Below are 23,675 nucleotides of genomic sequence, written 5' to 3' on the forward strand. Positions count from 1 at the left end.
ACCTTTGATCATCAAAAAATATGACAAAATAGCAAAAGCGTAAGATATGAGGTACTTGTGTGAGAGCATGGAAAAGCTGGATTAGACATAGATTAATTCCTAAAAAAATAGCTATAAATATTCCATTAGCATGACAATGCCAACATTGCTAATCTTTTGTAAATCCAAAGATGATTTACACTCTGTTCAGAAAACTTATAATGCATCTTTGTTTCCACGTTTGCAAAAATAACTATCGTTCTGAATTATAGTATGAAACAAAGCAAAGTACGTGTTTCAATTTTCCGTTAATACAGAAGAATTGGACAAAGTGACAATTCAAAGCAAGCATGTGGTCATTTTATGCATCTTGCTGTGGTATTTGATTACATTTGTTTTTGTCTTGAACTTATTTTATTTATTTTCAATGCCCCAAGATGGCATTATAATAGATAATATCAATTCTTTCAAGGAGTGTTCAAGTTGCCTTGTTTGAGTACTGTGGAACAGGGCAGGCAGGACAGGTCTTGTTTTGTGGCGTGACTGTTTGTCCTCATCTCGTATGTAAAGTTCGTCTACTGCTCCGACTTCCAACACGGCCTGAACGCAGCATTGACCTCTCGAGATGCAGTTACCTCTCTGTGCCACTGGGTGGCAACAGAAATTGTTTTGTTTTTTTTCCCCGTGGGTTTATAAATCGAAGACAGAAGAAGAATTCCACCTCAGTGCGTGTGGTGCACAGACAGACTGTTGCTAAAGTTTGTCGAAAGCGCGACTTTGAAGCTCTTGAACCTGAAATCATGGCCCAGGACATGACTCTGCTGTGGGGCTCCGGCTCGCCTCCCTGCTGGAGGGTCATGATCGCCCTGGAGGAGAAGAAGCTGCAGGGCTACAACAGCAGACTGCTGTCCTTCGACAAAATGGAGCACAAGTCCCAACAAGTGCTCGATATTAATCCCAGGGGGCAGGTAGGTTGAAGTTTCTGCAAAGTAATCCTGCACTGAAACGGATATTTGCAGACTAATGTTCCCGAATCACTCTGCCTTGATTGCATTAAAATAAAATAAAATAAAACAAAAAGCCGAAATACTCCTCTTCAATGCTTTGTTTTTATAGTAAAATTTCGGGTATAAAAATCAAAGGATGTGATTATTTTATTAGTTTCAGGAGTGGTAGTCACACCCAGCTGCATTAAATTTACTACAGCATTTAAACGCCTCCCTTTAGCTCAGCTGCGTGTCAGGCCTCTTGCATAATAACGGTTCTGATTGTTTCATAACCCTGAATGAAGGAATGAAGGAAGGAAGGCCTGTCTGTCTGCCGCTTCAGCCAAGTCACACAGTTCACCCACTGAATAGCAATGAAGCCTCAACTTGAATATAGTTCTTCTTTTATACCGCAAGATTCATAAGTACATTTTACACATTGCAGAACAACTTGTTGCAGGAAAGGCTTATAATGTTTTACATGTTAGTCAAATTTCCAAAAGAACTCGTCAGAAAAGTTTTCAGTAGAACCGATTCAACTTTTCAATGTTTACAGAAAGTAAGAAATGTGCAGAATTCTTTATTTTCTGTTGTTGCTTTAGAAGTGTGCATAAAGCTTTCTAATAATATTCCTCTCTTTTTATTGCCTGGAATAAACGCAACAGAGACTACTGGTGTGCAATGTGAAGAAATTCAGTTTGAATGCTTTCTCAAATGCACACCTAAGAGCTACATTGTGAAATAATGTTTTGTTTCAAGCCGTAACAATCATTGTCAGCGTTTATCTTTTTCAACTTGCTTTATACAATGGCACTGTGTTTATAATTGCAACAAAATAAGAATGGCTTAAGAAAAACCTCAACGGTGCAGTCAAAGTCCAGACTAAGGCTGAAACGATTGATTGAATTAATTGATTATTGAAATAATCGTCAAAAAAAAAAATCAGGAATGGATTAATCATTAACTGGAGTGTATAGACTAAAAATAAAAGCCATCTGCTGAAAGAACACACTCTGTAATTAAACAAAAACTGTACAAAACTTTTAAAAAATGTTTTATTTATATACACTGCTCAAAAAAATAAAGGAAACACTTTAACATTTAAGTGAACACTGAAGTGTTCCCTTTATTTTTTTGAGCAGTATATATAAGGAAACTTTTTTGTTCAACCCATAACCCTTCGAGTAAGATAAGTGTAGCTGCACCTCGCTCAAATTCTGTGAAAAGCAAACAATTGTAATCCTTCTATTTATTTTCTTTTCTCATGTCATTTCCTTATTTTCCTCCAGGTTCCATCATTCAAACACGGAGATATTATTGTTAATGAATCCTATGCAGCCTGCTTTTACCTGGAGGTGAGGAAGCCAGTCTGCAAGCAGCAATCTACACAATTGCATGCGACTAGGGGAGAAAATAAAAATAAAAATCATGATTGTTTTGTTTTGCAGAGTCGGTTTAAATCCCAAGGAGCCAAGCTGATCCCAGACGGACCCGAGGAGCAAGCGCTGATGTACCAGCGCATGTTTGAGGGCCTCTCGCTCTACGATAAACTGGGTAGGATGAACACGAGTCGGGGTTGTTCCGTAGAAGTGGGCGAACGCTCGTTACGGACGTGGTCACGAGCCCGTCTAACGGGTCAAAACCCTGCTAATTTCTCCTCCTTCCAGGTGCGGTCATCTTCTACGACTACTACGTTCCCGAAGGGGAGCGGCTGGAGTCGGCTCTGAAGAGAAACAAGGAGACCCTGGTCACTGAGCTCAAACTCTGGGAGGGTTACCTGGAGAAGGTCTGGGGAACGACTCAACCAACGTAAAGCAGCTAAACGAGTTCTGCTGCAGTCTCACTGGCTCTTTGTTCTCTCCACTCCTCCTTCTGTAGCTGGGCTCTGGTTCTTACCTGGCTGGAAAGGCTTTCACAATGACAGACGTGGTTGTTTTTCCAACTGTTGCTACTGCCTTCAGATTTGGGTAAGAACAAGCAACATTCCTTCTTTTGTTCTCCGTTTTTTTTCCCCCTAGCTTGTGAACATCAGTTATGACTCTAAGGCTGCGGTAAACGATGATTTTAGTAAACTATTGATTTTATTCTGATGATTGAGTTATCAAATAAAAAATCTGATCACGTTAAATATTGGTAAATGCTGTCATAACAGCAGATATAAATATTGGCCCAAAATGTTTAAATCTGCGCATCCCTAACTTACTTTTCTGTTGCAAGATCCCGCCTCCCCAGCTCGCTCCTGGAGGGTGAAAAACTGCTCGACAACGATGACTACCATTGGTTTTAGTTGTCAACATATTGCACTAACTCTTAAATGTACACATAACACATAAAGGAAAGAGGGACGCAGTGCCTTGCTGCTAGTTTTCAAACTATGACGAGAGAGAGAATTAGCTATGCTAGCTTGACTATGACAACACTGGCATGTAGATGTGCTGTGGAATTTGGTGTTTCGGTTCAGTTAAAAAATAAGATCAGTAGAGCAGGTGTTTAAATGAGCTAATCTGCCACTGCAGCAATCGGTTATTAATAATCGCAAAAATAAACATCAGGCCTGACAACGTAATACTGTAACAGATTGAATGTTCTGAACTTTGTGTGGGAAATGTTTGGCCGTTTCTTGTTGAACCCTGATGCATTTGTAGCGTTGTCAGTCAGTTGCTATAGCAACAAGTCTCTTTGCCCTGCAGCCTTGTGCGCATGTGTGAAATTTCACTTTTTAAGATAACCTGGACACAAAAATTGAAATTGCATAAAAATAATTTGACTCAATGTTTTTCTTGCCTGTCTCCGTTTGATCTGCAGGCTCTCTGCTGAGCGTTACCCCAAACTGGGGGCGTACCACGCTCTGATGAAGGAGAGGCCCAGCATCAAGGCCAGCTGGCCTCCTCATTGGCTGGAGAACCCCAAGGGACAAGACACCCTGAAGGACATCTGAGCCGGACCTTGTCCAGTCACACACAAGAAGCCTTGTAGTTCAACTCTAAATCAGATCCTCTAATAACCAAGAATGACTAACACAAAAGTCAGATTTTGTTCTCTGAAAGGTCAAAAAGTTTCAAAGATGGCGTCTTCTGAACTGTTGTTTTTTTTTTTTGACAGAAGATGATTTTAGTTTCTGCTCAGTTTGCCGGTGCCGTTTGTTGGTCTCCGTCCACTAAAGCTGCATCTCTAACAATCTGTTCTCACTTCTGCATAGAAAAAAAAACGTGTAACCAAGTGTCTAACAATTTCCTTCTTCCCACAAGTTAGTTCTGCTTCAGGTTTTCTACACAACAATTTGAGGCTAGCCAAAGAAATGTTGCACTATAAAAAAAAAAACAAACATTGGGGCCATGATTGTGGAATAGGTCAAATAAGGTCGGTGTGTTTAAAGGCGTTCAAAGTATGACTGTAAGAGATAAAAATGTCCTGTTGCAGGAGATCCATGTTATCTGGTTTTATCATTTGAAAATCATTGTCAGAAACTGGTTTGCGCTTCCCAAAGGTGGCTCAAATGTCACATGCTGCAATGACTTTGCATAAATCAGTCCTTTAAAAATTGCGTCCTTTGCATAATTTTGCATTTCATGTCCAGCTCTCAGACCATCTGAGACCCAGCTGTGTGCTGTATGTAGGTCAGTGTTTGTCTCATTAAAATGTGAGTGTGTGTCGCCTCCATTGAACGAGTCTTTTCTCAGCGTAAAACATGACATCATATCCTGCACGTTTGGATAAACTGACATGTTTTTGGGTATTTCCTGGTTTGTTTTTCGCCCGTGAGCCTCTGATTGAACGTGACGTTTACTAGCTTAATAAAATCGATTGACAGAACCATCATGTCTAAGAATATTTTGAGTTTTAAAAGGGTTCCGGTGCGTTCTTGCAAAGTTTGCTTTCATCACTTTTAGCTTCGCAGGACGTTAAATGATTTTCAGAATGTAGTCCCCCTATTTAAAGAAAAAAAAAATCCTTTTTAGATTGTTTTCTAATACATTTTATTTTGTTTTACATTAGAAATAACATTTTTACACAAAAGTATTTGTGTAAAAGCATTAAAGAATCTACAGTGTATCCAGCAAGTATTCACACCAATTCACTTTTTTTTTTCTTTTCCACTTTTTATTTTACATCCATATCCCAAATTGTTATAACCCAACATTCCCGTAGCATAATGCTGCCACTACCATGTCATAGGGATGCTGGAGATGATCACCAGCCCCAATGTCTCCATTGTGTCTTATGGTTAGTGGAACTTAACTCATTCCAGGGTTAAATGGTTCCCTCTCTAAAATGTAGATGGGCGAGATTGAAAATGTCTGGCAGTGGAAATGAAGTGGAAATTTACACAATAAATTGCAAACTTGCTTTATAGTTTTTTTTATTTTTTATAACAGAGAAAACGTGTAGTAAAGAGAAAAATCCTTCACCGTACTTGGTCAATTCTGGTTATTTCACATGATGCCAGATGAATTTGGCAAGTGTGGCACAACTGGTTGCCAGTTGATGTGCAACTTTTTGTGTTTAAGAATAGCAGGAACCGGCCTTTCTACAGGTTTTTAAAGCAGAACAAGTCCTTTCAAAGCAGCCTTAAAAAAAACAACAAAACTTGAGGTCAAAATGTGTGTCTGTGAAACAGCAGATGTTCTACAGGTGCACAACGTTTTTATCAGGTTCAGGTAGATGCTAGATCTTGTATATAAAGGACATAGATAAGCAACAAAAAAAAAGCTTGACGGCAGCAACTCCAAACTGACTTTTACTTCAAAATGGAAGCGGTCAGTTTCTGTATCAGCTCTGGTGAATCCTGAAGTAAATTTGGCCTCTCTATGGTCAATAACCCAAGTTATTAAAACAAATATTGCTAGATAAAAGCAGGTTTCAAATATTCCACTTGACTTTTTCTCCAAATTGAGAGCTTGATGATGGTGAGGTAAGACATTGCAAAATAACAGGCGCTGTATGTTGCTTGTATGGGCAACAAATTCTCAAAATGTTTAACTTAGTATTTGTATTTCAATGTATTTCAAAGTAAGAGCTGCAGTATAATCAATACCCACACATGCTTGACGTGAGATTGTGTGTGCTTGGTAGTTGTAAAGGTATTTAAGACTTTCCTAACTTCAGCTCAACAATTGAACACACCACCAAAAAATTACCCTCAAGTTCATTTTCCATTTTATGCTACTTATCTTCCAATGCATTGTCTTGTTTTCTGCAGGCATAGTTTTATTTTTACACATTTTAACTGATTGACTCATAGTGTATCAATATTTGATCTTCCCTACCATTCAGACACTCCATTAGCTTAAAGTTACTTTCAGGTCCAAATGGCACATTGTGAGAAAAATGGCCAATGGTCTTTGCATGATGGGAGAGAACTTCCTCAAAATAACACTTTGATTCAGCTAAACCCTCACAACTACAGCAAAGACTGTTTATTTAGATAAGTGGGACTTTCAGCCGCTTCCTTTCACTGTTGCCACATTTCACACAGTATAAACTTTTAAACCCTGGGTAGGGTGCTGGTCTGGTAGGTCTCCCAAGACACTGTTCTCCGGACTTTTGCATCACTTGCCAAATAAATTTTCACTTTATAAACTCAAATTCAAGCTGGAAAGTTCATATCACTAACTCTGTCTTGTTTAGCCATTAAGTTGCTAGAGTATTGTTCTATTTTCTTTTTTTTTTTTTTTACAATATTGACTTTGGTCATCCAGCCATAGAAAATAACCTGCTTAGATAACCCTATGATGGCAAGCTACTGAGCGGTAATAATAATTTTATCGTGTGGCTACAACAGAGTGATTTTCGTCACATGCGTATGCAACAATAAACTTTTATTGCTGGCTTTCATCTTTGGGTTTTTGTTCAAAGTTCACCCAACATCACAGAACTTCAAGAGAAGGCGTCGGGCGAACACGATCGTTTGGCCTAACGAACGGAGGGGTTTGTTTATCCGTTTGGTTTGTGTCGGTCGTCTTTGACGATTGGATGAGACGTTTTCAAACCCTCCAATCCAGTAGTAGGTTATAAGAAACAAACTGCTCTGGACAGAGCATTTACTGTCACAGCTCCGTTCAGCTCTCTCTGAAACTATGGCCAAGAACATGACTCTGCTGTGGGGCTCCGGCTCGCCGCCCTGCTGGAGGGTCATGATCGCCCTGGAGGAGAAAGGCCTGCAGGGCTACAACAGCAGACTGCTGTCCTTCGACAAAGAGGAGATCAAGTCTCAGGAAGTGTTTAATATCAATCCAAGGGGTCAGGTAGGGAGAAAAGCACACTCATGAACAAGATGTGTGGCCAGTAGCAGATGTATGTAGCTGTAGTGAAGGTCAGGACGGTCACATGACGGTGTGTGTTAAGGATTCAGCAGAGAGTGGTTCTTGACGGTCGTTTTCCTGAATAACGGATGAATTACTAGCTTTAGCACTTTCAGTTCTGAGCTTATTCTAAATCAACATTTTATACTGTGAGGTCAAATAATGAATAAATTGAATTTGTTTGCCAACAGAGCGGATCACAAAACTCAAACTAAAGTGCTACAGAAAGTACTACTGTTTTTGCTTTTTTTTTTTTTTTTTTTTTACACGTTTCCAATCATGAAGCAAATTATAATATGAAAGATATTTTTTAAATTTATTTCGAACAGACAAAAGGTAGATATTTAAGACCACTCTTCTTTGCAGAGTAGTTTAAATTTGAAAGCGTTTTTAGGGTTCTGCCGTAGCACCATATATGATTCAAGTCGTTACTTTGATTAGGCCACTTGAAAGAGCAGAATTCATGTCGTGTTTTTGTCAATTGTAGCCATCCATATAGCAAAGCTGACCCAAATCATCACACTACCACCCCCATGTTGAACTTTTTCTAAAAAAAAGTAAGAAAATTGGTCAATTTTACACCTGAGATACCTGGACCTTCTGCAAAGTTACACTTTGTTTATTCACACCACAAAATATTTTTCCAAAAGTCAGTTTTTTACATACAGTAAAGTTGGCTTGAATAGCTTTTTTTAATTTTAATTTTATTATAAATACATTAATTCTGTTTGTTTTTTATTTGAAAATGAACACACACACACACACAAAAAGATTTCTTATTGATAACCATTAGCTTCACTTTAGTAAATCCTTTAATAACCCGAATGTCTTTTTCTTTTCTTCTTCTTTTAGGTGCCGTCTTTTAAACATGGAGACGTGATTGTCAACGAATCCTACGCAGCCTGTTTTTACCTGGAGGTGATGGAGCCGCTTCGCCAACTAAAGCTTGAATCAGAAACAAACGCAGATGTGTACACTGACTGAGGACAACTCAACATGGCGAGTATTTAATATGACATATGCTCTTTTTTTTCCTCCGTTTTTGCCAGAGCCAGTTTAAGTCTCAAGGAACGAAGCTGATCCCAGACAGCACTGAGGAACAAGCGCTGATGTACCAACGCATGTTTGAGGGCCTCACTTTCTACGACAAACTGAGTAAGAAAACCAGTCAGAATTAAGCATTTGCCCAAATCTTTTTATACGTTTCACCCTTGGTTCTAAAGCTGCTGAACACACTCTCCACACTATTTATCTGCAGGATAAAGAGTTGAGAAATGGCTTTTTTTTAGTTTCCTGTAGCAGCTAGTGCTAATGCTAGCTTGTAAAACAGAAAAAAACCCCAATGAGTTTCAGCTGTATTTTTCACTTATGTACCACAGCTGGAACATTTTTTGCCAGCTCCTCTGCTTCTAAATATAAAAGCTGTTCTTTGCTGTTGCTTCAGTTTCTGTTGCATCATTTTGTTGTAACTATGCAGGCGCCACAAGGGAGAATCAGCTAAAGTCTCAGAACAGCCATATGCTTCTGTCCCTACTTATAGGATTAGTTCAGGATTGTTTTGAATAAAGAGTTGTCAGAAATTTATTGTTAACCTGTCGTGGATAACTCTTATAAAGTATAACTCAGAATAAATTGGGTCCTGGTTTTAAACTTTTTTGTTTTGTTTTTTTTGCTAAGGCAATTTCCAAATTGAAATCCCATACCATACTTTAAAATGCTAACATTTCTAAGATAACAATCTTTTTTTTTTTTTAAGCCCAAGGTGTTTATTTGGAAAATCAGCACATTTTTCATCTTTCCAGCTGCAGTTATTTTCTATGAATACTACGTCCCCGAAGACGAGAGGCTCGCCTCAGCTGTGAAGAGACACAAAGAGGCTCTGAGCGCGGAGCTCAAACTCTGGGAGGGCTACCTGCACAAGGTGTGTGAACGAAGCTCAAAAGCACAAACTATCTGAAGACTCCGTGACATATTCTCATCTGATCTACAACTCTCATCTGTCTTTTCTAGACGGGTTCTGGCTCTAACCTGGCAGGGAAGTCTTTCACACTGGCAGATGTTGTCATTTTTCCAACCGTTGCCACTCTTTTCAGATTTGGGTGAGTGAGAAAAACAAGTGATGTTCACATTTAGCTTTTCTTTCTTATAATGTTTCAGCAGTTAATCGAAAGATGTACAGTTTAAAGAGTTTGCCGCTTTTTTTTTTTTTCTGTAGGTTGTCTGAAAAGCGTTACCCCAGACTGGGAGAGTATTACGCTCTGCTGAGGGAGAGGCCCAGCATCAAGGCCAGCTGGCCTCCCCATTGGCTGGAGAACACCAAGGGACAAGACACCCTGAATGACATCTGACAAAGAAATATTTCAGTCTGACCATGAAAGTATCATTTTATATATTTTTTGTAACGACATGCCTCTCTTCCCTCAAAAATTGCAGCTGTTTCGAGAATCTTGTAACAGAGTAGCAACATGATCAGATATTCCTTATAATAAACCTGTGAACTTTTCTAATGAGTGTACTGTTTGGATTTCTTTGAAATAAATCTGAAGTAATCCATCCGACGTCACTACCATAGATTCTATTGGGCTGCAGGTCATGTAGTTTTTGGAGGATAACAGCAAAATGCCGTCTAGACAGCAGGTGCAGACATGATAGAACATTTTCTTAACCCTTGTGTGTGGAAATGGGGTCCAACCGACCCCACACACGTAAAACTTGTGTCATTTGCCACAGTCCTCTACGTTTGCCTCAGTCCTCACACGCACAAGAGTTAAGACGGTCTGCATTCTAAAAGGGATGATTGATGTTATAATAAATCAATTTGTGCTTTTGTTATCAGAATAATAAAAGCACAAAGACGTAACAGATAGCTAGATATAAAGGTAGGTAGCTATAATACTTGCTAGCTAGATATAAAGCTTGCTAGGTAGATATGTAGCTAGCGGCTAGATATAAAGCTAGGTAGCCGCATAGCTAGCTGTATATAAAGCTAGCTACCCAGATAGATTTTCAATGAAATGAAGTGTCAGTTGCTATAAGACCATAATGTCTCCAGGTCAGTATGACTACAAGTGCACTAAATGAAATCCTCTTAGTATTTCACTGACTTTTCCAAACCTTGTACAGCAAACATTTGACAAGCTGTAGCTTTTTTTTTAGCTTTTTTTTTTGGCTAGTGTTCATGCATCACATTGTGTTTTCATGGGAGTGCCTGCACCTGTTATTTCCTCGTTTCTGGTGAGATGGTGATCTCTTCACTGCCAGACTGTGACTCCAGCAGCTCCAACATTCAGAATATCATAAATTCAGCTGTAACCACTGCCATTAGAATGTTTTAAAACAGCAAGGCTTTATTTTTGCGAAGATCTATTTGCTTTACTATCACACCACTCTATGTGCAATACTTTGGTAATGAGAAACCTTTTTTAGGCCATCAGTTAATATTAAACCAGCTGATACTGGTTTCACGTAGCAGCAGGAATGTTTCTAAATAACGGAATCGACTGGTTTCTTCACTTTCTTTGATTTTTTCACGTCTTTTTCTTCATGTGTTTGTTACTTATTTTCTATACCGTTCCACTTTATTGGTTAATTTATGGACAAATTTGCATTAATTTCTTTTTTTTTTTATGTACGGATTACTTAGGTTGTTGCTGACATCTGGTGGGAATTTTATACCAATTGCCTCAATAGAAATATTTATACTGATGTGTTAACATGCGTTCCCATGAGGATCAAAACGGCCTTTAAACGGTATTAATTATTTTCATTAAGTCTACATTTTTTTGTATTACTATATATTTTTGTGGTAAATTACGGGGAGAGTGAACACACCACAGAAATCTCAGAAATCTCTTTTTTTCTCTCTGTATGAATCAATATTTGCAAAGATGATGTGATTTAAAGTCATAACACTGAATGTAATATTTGCCAAACAATCAAATTGGTAAGCTGGTCCATCCAGTGGCAAAAAATAAAAAATAAAGCAGGAGTGCAGGAAGGAGCTCCGAGCGACTGTCGCGTGCGAGAAACTATCATATTTGTGGTCAGACAGGTTGCAGAGCGGGTGTCTTCCTAGACAGCACGGCTTCTCTGCTTCATCATTTGAATGCTTGTGCAGGAAACTAAGTTGACTTGCGCAAATCTCATGTGTTGTCAGTCAATGACTTTACACAATTGAGTCTTTTTGGATGACATTTGCTACAAGCCGTTCTGGGTCACTTAAAAAAACTTTAGCTGGCTTTTGATGGCATGTTTTCCAACTTTAACAGTGGGGCTATTTGCAGTTAATTTATTAGGGTTAGAAATGAGCCTATATACTATAATTACCTCTAAGTACTTTTTTATCTTATTGCATTTTACAACTTAAATAGCACAGGTCAATTATTGTTTACAACCTTTCCGTTCAGATAGGCAGAGCAGCTCACTCACGATAGTTATGCAGATTTTTGTCTACAGGACGACAAGATATGATAAAAATTGGGAATAGATTAAAAAAATAAATAAACAGTCAAACAATGCCGACATGACAGCCAAAGAATAACGACATGACATACTAGGTCACAGGGGGAATCTATTTCGAGAGGAGAAATAAGAGTGGTGCCCGATGGGACAAAATAAAAATGCTCTGTGGTGAGCATTTTCTGCTCCAGTTCTGACCAGCATTGTTACCAACAGAGGTCACAATTCTGTGCCAGCAGAATCATTTACATTAGAGGTCCATGCAGTTACTGTGCGAGTCTCACTTTTCTCCATATAATCAGGTGTGAGGGTGAATATAAACTGTGCCGCAGTACTGCAGCCGGCTCTGTCAGGTTGTTTTTGTTAGGAGAACATTTTTCACACACACACACACACACGCACACACACGCACGCGCGCACACACACACGCGCACGCACGCACATACACACACCTCATTTTCCTATAATACTCCACTGATTTGCCTTGAAAAGACAGTAAAAGAAGGAAAATAAAAATCAGTCTTCTTGTAATTTGGGTCAGAAACTGATGTGATTCACCAGAAGAAAAAAAAAAATTATTTAATTGAACATAAGTTAACTAATAAAGTGAAAACAAAGTGATAAATGCGGGAAAAAAATTTGCTTACGCAAATGGGCAATTCCTGTTCAGGGCCTCTCTCTGCCTTGGTGATACTCTAAAATGAAAGCCTCATTAATAAAATAAAAATTGAATCTAAAACTTTGATAAAGACAGTGGTTAAACGTGCGTATAACACCAGAGCTTTCTGTGTGGGTCAGAATGAACTCTACTCATCCATCCATTCATCCTCTATTTATACAGGGAGGCGCACAAAACAGCCTCCGTCTGTTTATGGCTGCCCTTTGCACACAGAACGATAAAAGCCTTCAATCACACGTCAAATAATCAAACTTGTAGTTACAAACATGGACAATAAATGATAGATGGACTTTACAAAAGGCTGAAAAAAGAGCCGTCCTTTTTTTCCTTTGTCTGCAGCTCTCACAAAAGGCCCACGTATGCTTCAACCTGCTCACCTCGACGGGGTGTGTTCGCGCAAGAGGAAAATGTTTTTGCGTTGTTGTGCAAGCGAAAATGAAAAAAAAAAGAAAAAAGAGCCTTGTCATGCATGCACAGCAAAATACTCAAGAGGGCTTGTTAGGCAGAGCCAGCATAGTGATGAAGGTACAGATACACTGTTTATCTCTTAGTGATGAGAGAGAGAGAGAGAGAAAAATGTGAGATGAGAGAGAGGGAAGAATGCGCCAATGAAGTAATTCCTCACAAATCACTTGTTTTTCTTGTGATTCTGCCTTTATCTATTTTCTTTTCTTTCCAGGAAGTCACATTTCGGGAATCTTCACACGTTGTTTTCTGTTGCTAGCAAACTAGGAGACGAAACAAGCTTCTGTTTGTTTTCATTTCATTTGGCGAGAGTCTTCTTGCCGTTGTGTGTGTGAGGCCTGAGGCAACTGATACGAGTGATATGGACGTGGGGTCGGCTGGACCCCATTTGTAAACACAAGGGCTAGAAACATCTACGTCTCTGTTGCCAGTCAGGTCCACAAAAAGGAGTTTTTGGAAGGTGTTAAATATTAGACAGACAGTAGAGGAAGTTTCTGTGTTGGGGAAAATTAGTTACGTTTTTGCAAGCTCAGCAATATTGCTAAAGCTGTAGTCAAACTTAGAAGCATGTATATTATTTTAAGTATCAGTCACTGTGAGATATGGTTCTGAAGTTATGTACATGACAGAAATAAGCATTAAGTATTAAATATGAAAATGAACTCGAGCTCAAGAACAATGTCAACGTTTGAGCACAAAATAGACTGAAAGACCCAAACCTTAAATCAAATACTTTTCAGCCTCTCTGCAGATTAACTGCAGGGAAAACATTTACTTTTCACTGCTACAGAAAAGAATCCAAAGTGATTCCCCCCACCCTCTTCTTTTTCCACCATTTTGACAATGTGTTAATCTTTAAACACAAACTCAGCCTTTTTGAACACCAGAGTAAAAACCAGATTCGTTCTGTGACAACGAATTAGAATTTAATTCATTTTGTTGTCAAATTTTTAGAAATTGTTTGTGTTTATGCTCATTTTATTCACTATCTTTTAACTTTTTTACGCCACATAATCTCTACTACTAAAAACGTGTTTCATTTTACCCCACTAAAAAGTATGCAGACCGTCACAACAATTTTACATGATAAAATCGAACGGCTTTGTTTTATCGCTGTAGCTCTCAGAAGGAATGTGGTTGTGGCCCAGGCTCGACTCTTTCTATTTGGTTTGTACAGGGGTGAATGAAAAGTGCTGAGTCACAATGAGTTTTCAAAAGTCTGGTAGGAAGTCCCGTCTTGTTTCAGGAGGATACACCCTTGCAGCAGGAAAAGCAACTGCATCCTGGGACAAAAACATAAAAAATAAAATCCAGCCATTATTATTTCTGCAAGTGTTTAGTCAGCATACAGTCCATGCATGCATTTCACTTGTTTATCTTTGGCTTTTAAATCTTTTTTTTTCCATATGGGTTAATCAGAAGAAATAAAGATCTGCAGCTCAAACCAAGAGCATTCCCCTCCTCCTTGCATGCCATTGGAAGCAACCTCGGTACAATCAACTGGAGCAATAACCCACATTCCCAGACATAGTAAAAATGAAATGAAAATGGACTTTGGCTGCAATACCCTGTTGTCTAGCGTTGCAAAGTAAAGCAATTCAATGTGTTTAAATGAATTGTTGGCTATCTTAACTGCCTCGAGTCACTTATCTTTGGTTATATCACAAACATGGGACGGGACTCAAGTCCACCAATCCGGTTGTGGAAGGCTGGAGGCTGTTATAAAAGCAGGCGTGGGGAGACTTCCAGACTCACTCCTCACTCCTCACGCTCCCTCTCTCATCTCGCTGCTGGGAAACGACCTCTCACCCTGAAACAATGGCCAAGGACATGACTCTGCTGTGGGGCTCCGGCTCTCCTCCCTGCTGGAGGGTCATGATCGCCCTGGAGGAGAAAGGCCTGCAGGGCTACAACAGCAAACAGCTGTCCTTTGAGAAGGGGGAGCACAAGGGGAAGGACGTGCTCGCCATCAATCCCAGGGGTCAGGTAGGTTCTTGTCATTCAATTCTGCGACACAGAAATTGTAATAAAACCTTTTTTTTGATGCACAAACTAATGCGTAGAGTTCTGGTCTGCAGAAAGTTCTCTGATTTTAAACATTATGCTCTCTGTCTTGAAGCTTCCTGCCTTCAAACACGGAAACGTCACCCTGAACGAGTCCTACGGCGCTTGCATATACCTGGAGGTGAGAACCTAGTTAAAGTTTTATGCAGCCATATGCCTCCAAAGAGTTAACAAGAGGGAAGAAGGGGGAGGGACGCTTTTCCCCTGTTGCATTCAGCGGAATCTTGCAGACAAAGAGACACCCTACACCACAGAGGGAGCAGAAACCAGAGCCTCCTTCATAACTTGTTGCTCATAAATTGTGCTTTTTTTTTCTTCCTTGTGTCTCCGACAACAGGAGCAGTTCAAGGGCCAAGGAAACAAGCTGAAGCCCGAAAACCAAGCCGAAGTTGCACTGATGTACCAGCGCATGTTTGAGGGCCTATCGCTCTTCGACAAAATAAGTAAGCTCGCTTTGATGCTCAAGGAATTCAAAGTATTTCACTTTTATTGCACATTTAAGGATAAATGCTACCTTACTCCGACACCCTGAGGTCCACCTTGTAGGACTTTTGCACCAAGTTACACCTGGCAACGTCAAGCAACCTTAAAACCACTGAGAGTTGTCACGTCTTCAGTGGGCCTCCTCAGGAGGGAGTGGCGTTACATCAGATGCTCCCTCTTTCCTCATGAGAACCCGACTTGTTCAAAACAAAACACACACCTTGTTTGAGCAAATGAGGTCACGTCAAAAGCATAATGTTAATCCCACAGAGGATCACATGATAGCTGGTGTGCACAGATGAAGCCACGAGATGTTTGACCCCATTTCACAGGGTCGCAAGGAAATAACAGACATGACAAGGAGGTGCACGGCACGCCTTCGCCCCTTTTCCTCGTCTCCTTCCGTGACACTCCTGACCAATCCCGATCTATGTTGTACACAAGGAAATGGCAGCAATCATGGGGGTTGATGTTTGCCACACCAGGGAGTCGCTCTTGCTGATTGCATGTTTTTCTTTTCTCCCATCAGAACAATCCCTCTTCTACGATCGCTTCGTCCCCGAGGCAGAGAGGCACGACTCCGCCAAGCAGAGGTTCACCGGGCAACTGAAGGACGAGATCAAAATCTGGGAGGGGTACATGCAGGTAAGCAAGACGTCCTGCAAAAATCTTTTGGTCTGGTATTCGTTATTACCTTTTTACTTTTTGTTTTTCCTTTGGTATGGTTAAGACTGGAATGCCTTATTAGAAACTCATACAGAACTCATGTATGAGTTGCAGACATAAAAAACTCATACATGAGCATGAGGTATTCTGTGGACTTTTTCTTTGACTCTGTCGTTGCTTGTCTCGGGACACTTAAAAGAACACGACTACTCCTGACACGCTACCTTGTTTACTAAAAAACTGGTCTGACTGGTTGTTTCCACCTACCTGTGATTGGGTTATATATAAAGACACACAGACCAGCACTGACTGCAGTGTTAGTCCTCATGTCTTGACTGTCAGGATATAAGTGATGTAAAGGAACCTAGTTAAAAACATAATAAAAAACATATTGCTTTGTGTTCTTCTAGGCAACGGGTCCTTACCTTGCAGGAAAGAACTTTTCTCTGGCCGACGTCATCGTCTTCCCAGTGATCGCTTTTCTCTTCCGCTTTGGGTAAGCGGGCGAAATCATTCCAAATCGCGTCAAAATGAATGAAAGAAAAAGGAGCTGAAGGAAACGGTGACATTAAATCCTTTTCCTTTTTAAATTGCCTGCAGCTTGAATGAGGAGCACTTCCCTAAACTGGCAGCTTACCACAACACTGTGAAGGACAGACCCAGCGTCAAGAACACCTGGCCTTCCAACTGGAAGGACACTCCAGGAATGGATGCACTGAAGAACCTTTAAGCTGGAAACAATATTCCTTTTGCGTTTACTATGAAGCTACATATTCTGCTGCACTACTGTAGAGGTTTACATGTTAAACAGAAAACAGACAAACCCTTTGCTTTCACTGTTAGGTGCTTACCTGATACCATTTGTACTTAATTTCCTATAAAGATGTGTGTTTGGTGCTGTGACCAACAAAATAAATAGAACTGAAATTCATCTGTCTCCATTTTATCATTCTGATTGTGACACTTTGCATTAGCTTTTTCTCCAGGTCAATTTCTGAATGAGATATTTCCATTTATTGCCAGTTCTTGGAATAGGAAGAGCAGCCCCGACCCACGACTCCCCTATTCAGCTCCTTCAGACTAGCCAGAAGCAATTAGCAAACACCTGGTGGAACTGCTCATCATAGGAGAACTTCTCAGTGAAATGCTAATGAAAAACGTTAAAGCGTTAACAGAGGCGCCATGATGACTTCCTGAAGGCGGAGTTTCAGAAAGATTAGGAGTTTGTAAAGCAACACGGGTCCAATTTCAAGGTGGTAAATTACAAAGTAAGTTTACTTTTATTTTTTTATAACAACTGAATTTAACTTCCATGAGTTGGCCACTTTTCACTCCCATATATAATGTGACCACAAAATCATGATATTACAGCAAGTCCTCCGATTTTTGCATGATGTTTTTTTTCTGAACTGCTGAAATGGAGCATAGACCCACCAAAATTATTGAGATAAAGTCCTGAGTTCTATTCTAGATAAGTCATCATTGGGTTATTGGTGCAATTTGGTAAACCAGTTAAGCAGCCAGAACGTTTTCTCTATGTATGTAAATGACTAAAGATAGGATAACGGCAACTGAACACATATAGAAGTGAAAAAAATAGAACCTTTTGAGGTCCGTGTATTTTCAGGCAGTTCGTGTTTTTGTTTTCCGTTTAGAAAACCAAATCGGAAATCGTGTTTTATGCTCGCGCCCCAATCGAGCCCGTTATCCGATTCCCTATTTTGGTTTAGTAAACGAAAAAACGAGTCTATTTCCGTTTTTCATTTTTCATTTCAAACGAAAAACCGAACTGCCTGAAAATACACGAACCGAATCTCTATTCAGGTTGATGTTTTATCAAGGCACGGATTCTAGAACCATCGAGCAGGTGTCGCCCCCTGCAGGACAAACTGGTCTTTTGCAGAGAAAGTAGAGTTGGAGAGAAGGATGTCACGAAAAACTCCATGTTAATCATTTACTTTGTTTTGTTTTGTTTTTATTTTTTATTACTTTTCATTATGAAAGGCACACAAAAATTGTGGCTTTTAATAAAAAAAACAAACAAAAACAAATTCAGGATGAAAATGACCAAAAAGAATCCATAAAAAGTCACGGCGGAAGTGTTTTTGTTACAAAAACGAGCAATTTAAGAGCCAGACAGATGGAGGATATTGTTTTATTATTAATAAAGTTCTGGATTCATGAATTTAAAAGTGTAATAAGACCTGCAGAAAGTGCAAAATGACCTTTAGTGAATTTTTTGGGGGGTGAGGGGAAATTTTTTTCCATGAATAAATCAAGACAAAGTAGTGCATAATTGTAAAGTAATTTGTTGCATGTCAATTTTAATAAAAAATTCTACTGCCTCTTTTTCTGCATGCTGAACAGAGGACCTTTGAAACAGGAAAACACTCCGTTTCGAAACAGACACAGATTGTGTCTACAACGTGACACAATCCGACTGCGTAAACAGAATGTGAAGTAACTTGTCCTTTGATGTCTTTGTATTTGCAGAACCAGTTCTTTAAAAAGCAGAGGGAGACAAGCATTGTGTCCGCAGAAGAAGATGGGAAGCTCTTTGATTCTGGTGGGCCTTCTACTGGCCAGCAGCGTGTCCTTCAGTACAGGTAGCACACTAAAATGACTGACTACTTATTTTCAAAGTATCTATGACATTTATTCATCACATGTAAACTTTTGACTTCTCTTCCCTTCAGCATGCCCTAATGAACTTCAGGAGAACGTGGATTTTCCCGGATCAGACATAACGTTTCTCTACTCTCCTAGCGTGGAGCACTGTCAGCAGCTGTGCACCCAGCACCCTGCCTGCCTCTTCTTTACCTTCGTCAGGCCCGACTGGACCAGAGACAACAGGTAGGACACACACTTACTAAAATTATAGTTTAACAGAGGAAGAATTTCAATGAGAATTGCCCCAGAGAAGAAAAAAAAGGCAAAAATACACACATAACTGCATTAATATAATTAAAATATAAAATAATACAATTTAAAAAAATATGAAATTCAGATGAAAAAATATGATTTTTATTTAAAGATATTAGAAAAAAAAGGACTTAACTTTTTTATAGTGCAAATGCTTGTCTGTTTTATCTGCAACTGGTTTAAAGTATTTGAATATTACTAATATTTAAGATAGTTAATGTTTAAGTCCAGAATATTGAGCCACTGGTGGTTGAGGCCTTTTTGTAAATCAGTGACTTACATTTGTTATTATTAGTCTCTTTTTTAAAATTATTTATTTGCATTTAAATTTTTTTTATATTCTTGTGTTTTTAATAAAGTTGATGATGATTTTATTTTTATGTGCGTTGTATTTTATTTTCAATATATTTGTGTCTTTAATAAAGCTGATGATGATTAACGATGATGCTACTATCCCTTCATTCCCTTCAGGCACTTTTACTGCTACCTCAAATCCACCCCCTCTGGGCAGCCATCTTCCGAAACTCCTCTTTTGGGCGTCACGTCTGGCTTTTCTCTCAAGTCCTGCAATCCAGACTCAAGTAGGCTCACACACTAAGAATTACAGTTTAATGCTCAGGAAAAACAAAAAAACAAAACAGCAACACTGTATTAAGATTTTAACCAAAATTAGTAGAAGATTTCACCGGGAGGCTTGTCTATGCTAACCCTGGTTTCTTTAATATTCTCTGGTTTCTGCCAGAACCTTGTTTTTCGCAGATCTTCCAGAACGTGGACTTTCTTGGCGCAGACTACAGAACCTTGTTCACGCCCGACTATCAGGAGTGTCAGAGGGTCTGCACACAGGATCCTGGGTGTCAGTTCTTTACTTTTATAACAGGGGAGTTCTCAAACCTTAACATCAGGTAAAAGTTAATTATCTTCTCATTAAAGCTCTTGGTGCAGAGAGCGAGATCTTCAAGTAGAAATAAAGTGATGTGAAAGAAAACACTCAGCAAGGTTAACTATGAAAAATCTGTTGTTGCAACCTGGCTGAAACAGTAAAAAATAAATAAATATAGATACATCATTGAACTTCAAATGTTTTTGCCCAATAAGTGTGGCACGTTAATGTAACCACCAGAGGGCGTGCTATAGTTTAAAATGAAGGGCAGTGACTGATGCTCATACATTGATGTGGATTATTTGAAAAATGTGGGCTCAACATTAGTTTAACATTTCTAAAGTCAAGTTCAGTTGAAATGTTGTAAACAAAGCTAACTGGCCACTACCTGCAGGCAGGGGGCGCAACTACACATTATTCAGGTGGATTCAAAAACATAAATTGGCGCCTCTCCGAAGGAAGGTACGTCAGGGTGAAGGAGCGTAGAAAACATATGACCCAGGTTGCTTCCATATGTTTTCATGCCCACAGAAGACGATGAGTCTCTCAGTATACTGCACTGCGTTGCTAGTTTTTGTGTTGATATGTTTCTGATGATTACTTAAATTCTTGTAATATGTTCTACACAATAGATCACACAGCAGGGCCTCTGAACATCTTTTCTCTGTCATTTAAATGTCTGTTTTCTTTGCTTCTAGATTCAAGTGCCACCTTAAGTTTAGCTGGAGTGTCCCGAGGACTCCTATTGTGGAAAAAAAGGCTGGAGTCACATCTGGATTTGCCCAAAAAACCCAACAGACTCAAGAACTTGAAACACGTAAGCAAATATCAAGAGCTAAGACGCTGGTCTTTTATTGTTGTGATTTTCATGGTGTTGAATTTTTTTGTTTTGTGCCATTTGCAGCATGTCAGAACCAGTTTTTTCCAAACACTGACATCCCGGGAAGCGACCTTGAGCAGCAGCAGTCTGTTTCCGTTGAGCACTGTCAAGTCCTGTGTTCGGCTCATCCAAAGTGCAGTTACTTCTCCTTCAGCAGGTAGCAAATGGTTCCTGCATCATAGCTGTTCTGATTGGTCGATCAACTAAGACGTAGCACATTTAAAACCTTTTTAAATCTTTGTGATTCCTCAGTGATGACTACAAATGCTATTTGAAGAACAACCTCAGCGACTTGGCAGTTAAACCAAAAGACGGAACCACATCAGGCATACCGGCACACTTCTGTCAGCTTGATGACAGTACGTACCATGAGTCAACACAAACACTAAACATAGCCCACTTTCTGCTCTCAGAGATGGATTGAAGCAAAGTCCAAAGATGAAATAAACATTAGAGGTCTTTGACTTATGTCAAATTTAGCTATTTTAATTACTAATCCTACCTTAACTGTGCCCATTCTAGACTCGCATGTTGTTTTAACAGCAGAGATTTGACCAAATATGTCTTTCCTACCAGCCTGGGTCAAGCAGATCTATGAAGGTGTGGATTTCCGTGGCTCCGACATTCGATTCGAGCTGATGGATACGGCAGAGCTGTGTCAGTCGAAATGTGACGAGGACCCCAACTGTCTGTTCTACACCTACGTCGATGAAAGCTTCTCTGACCGTGCAGCATGGTACAGTATTCCTTATCCAAAGAGCTTTATTGAAATTCAGGTAGAAATTCACTGATGTTGAAACTTTGTCACTGAACCGATATTTCCTGTTGTCACTGCTGCAGGCGTCGCTGCTATCTGAAGAGGGTCATCACCATGCCAGCTCCTCCCAAAGTTAACAAACTAGCCAGTGTTGTGTCTGGCTTCAGCCTGAGGGACTGCAGAAAATCACTTGTTTAACAGACAGAAAGCTTTCAGAAATAAACTTTTATTTTTGTTTTGATGGAAATTTTCTGCTACCTTCAGACAAAGATATATATATATATATTTCTTTTGCTAAAGGTTTTGTTTTGATTTTTTGGCACATTTTTAACAAGATTACTTTGAGATGAGCAACTTTTGGAGAATAGTTATGTTCCGGTTGTCTTACCAGAACTATCCAATCATTATAAATTGAGCCAAAACAACTGTAAATCAAAGGAAAGGACACCACTGGCTGAAATTTCCAAATACACGCCAATGGGTGTTGCGTCCTATAAAAGTTTTATAACCATTAAAAGTTGGGAGATTTCATACATTTTGTCAGATCTTGGAAGTTCTGTTGTAACTTGAATTTGTTCATGTACTACATAATTTAGCACATCATTTATTTAGATGTGCTAAATAAATCTCCTTCCAATTGGTAAGATACGAGTCCTGTGATTATTTCTTCCATGAGTTGGACACTTTTCACTCCCCAATATAATGTGACCACAAAATCATGATGTTACAGCAAGTCCTGCGATTTTTGCATGATGTTTTTTTTTTGTTCTGAACTATTTAAGCAGCCATAACGTTTTCTCTATGTATGTAAGTGTCTAAAGATAGAATAACACCAACTGAACACATAGAAGTGAAAAAATAGAACCTTATGAGGTGCAACAACATGAGTTACATCACTGAATGTGACATTTCTACTTTTAATTTATATAATTGTACATGAAGGAAAAAGGAAATTAAATATAAGTTAACCATGAAAGTAGAAAAAAAAACTTATTTTCAAATATTTACAAAATGTGTTTGCAGATGTGAAAGCTAAAGACCAAACTTTTTGCAGGATATAAGTTACAAAAATTACTGCAAATAAGATTTGATCAGTAATCAGTATGGCGGTTATGGATTATTTGTAAATATTTTGATTTCACCTTTTTAAGAGACAATTTTCTCTAGATCATGGGATTATTGGCACCATGTCCTGACCAGGATTTTCTTCTTTTTCTGCAAATTAGACTTGACCAGATTTCTATCAAATTGTAATAATGAAAATGCTTCCTATGTAATATGTGTAAAATGTTTCCACATTTTTAAAAGATCCCATTTTGTTAAAACAATCGTAATGAGTTGATTTTCCGAAAGACTTGATTTCATTTGGCCAATTGTTTCCAGCTTTTAGAAGATTTCTTTTTTTTTTTCCAAAACCATACATCTGTCCTAACATGTTTTTCCTGTAGAAAAAAACCCAGATATCCATTATACAATTAAAGTTTTGACAAAGCGCTGATTATCAAATGGTTATAAGAATCTAGTTTACAATTTCATAAGCGTTCATTTTCTGAAATATTTTAAATTGCAATTGGGGATTGAACCCATGACCTTGGTGTTATTAGCATCACGCGCTGACCAGCTGAACTAATGAGCCATACAGAATGCCGAGTTTTCATCGATTTCAGAGAAACATACATGATCTTACCACAAGATTTGACAAAAGTGCCCATTACCTCATGTCTGTGTTATGCAGCATGTATAAATATTTAGTTTCCATCGTGTTACCTTGGCGATTTAAATAAGCAACCTTGTCTGAACATTTCTTCATCATTACCTAGCGTACTAGGTCAAAGGGCATTTTTGCAACCTTGCTGGGTTTCCTGTCAGATCAAGAGGCCAGAAACATTCCCTTATGGTCTTACTAGTGCAGCCAATGAGGCAGAACGGAAACCAAGTCCAAATTTTAAAAACGTTTGCTTATCTAATAATTACAATGCGCTGAGAAGCTCTTCATTTATGTCAGCCTAAAACCAACAAAACAGTGTCCTGTCTTATATTGGTCACATTGACCTGTGTTATCTGATCTGAATGGACATGTTGAAATGTCACTGCAGGGAAGTGGGCTGGGTTTTGTTGCAGGCAATGGGTGACAGACTGGCGATGGGTCAG

General features: G+C 39.1%; 4 protein-coding genes across 4 annotated transcripts; all 4 read left to right on the forward strand.

Moving 5' to 3' along the window:
- The first annotated feature begins 649 nt into the window (after positions 1-649).
- LOC103472116 (glutathione S-transferase A-like) lies at positions 650-4,625 on the forward strand. Its single transcript, XM_008421506.3, has 6 exons — positions 650-947; positions 2,255-2,320; positions 2,414-2,519; positions 2,633-2,751; positions 2,844-2,932; positions 3,771-4,625. The coding sequence occupies exons 1-6, from the start codon at positions 780-782 to the stop codon at positions 3,901-3,903; spliced, it is 681 nt and encodes a 226-aa protein (XP_008419728.1). The 5' UTR covers positions 650-779; the 3' UTR covers positions 3,904-4,625.
- Positions 4,626-4,761: 136 nt separating this feature from the next.
- Positions 4,762-9,770, forward strand: LOC103472117 (glutathione S-transferase A-like). Its single transcript, XM_008421507.3, has 6 exons — positions 4,762-7,210; positions 8,120-8,185; positions 8,317-8,422; positions 9,070-9,188; positions 9,278-9,366; positions 9,483-9,770. The coding sequence occupies exons 1-6, from the start codon at positions 7,043-7,045 to the stop codon at positions 9,613-9,615; spliced, it is 681 nt and encodes a 226-aa protein (XP_008419729.1). The 5' UTR covers positions 4,762-7,042; the 3' UTR covers positions 9,616-9,770.
- Positions 9,771-14,611: 4,841 nt separating this feature from the next.
- Positions 14,612-17,013, forward strand: LOC103472118 (glutathione S-transferase A-like). Its single transcript, XM_017307314.2, has 6 exons — positions 14,612-14,855; positions 14,989-15,054; positions 15,271-15,376; positions 15,946-16,061; positions 16,493-16,578; positions 16,683-17,013. The coding sequence occupies exons 1-6, from the start codon at positions 14,688-14,690 to the stop codon at positions 16,810-16,812; spliced, it is 672 nt and encodes a 223-aa protein (XP_017162803.1). The 5' UTR covers positions 14,612-14,687; the 3' UTR covers positions 16,813-17,013.
- A 1,551-nt stretch (positions 17,014-18,564) lies between these two features.
- Positions 18,565-22,168, forward strand: LOC103472119 (plasma kallikrein-like). The gene is made up of 9 exons (XM_008421508.3): positions 18,565-18,688; positions 18,779-18,935; positions 19,476-19,585; positions 19,747-19,909; positions 20,586-20,704; positions 20,792-20,924; positions 21,020-21,126; positions 21,344-21,503; positions 21,608-22,168. Exons 1-9 carry the CDS (start codon positions 18,628-18,630, stop codon positions 21,720-21,722), a joined length of 1,125 nt encoding a protein of 374 aa, XP_008419730.3. The 5' UTR covers positions 18,565-18,627; the 3' UTR covers positions 21,723-22,168.
- The last annotated feature ends 1,507 nt before the right edge of the window (positions 22,169-23,675 follow it).

Source organism: Poecilia reticulata, chromosome 11 (genome assembly GCF_904066995.2).
Source record: "Poecilia reticulata chromosome 11, P_reticulata-male-v2, whole genome shotgun sequence".
NCBI classification, from domain to species: domain Eukaryota; kingdom Metazoa; phylum Chordata; class Actinopteri; order Cyprinodontiformes; family Poeciliidae; genus Poecilia; species Poecilia reticulata.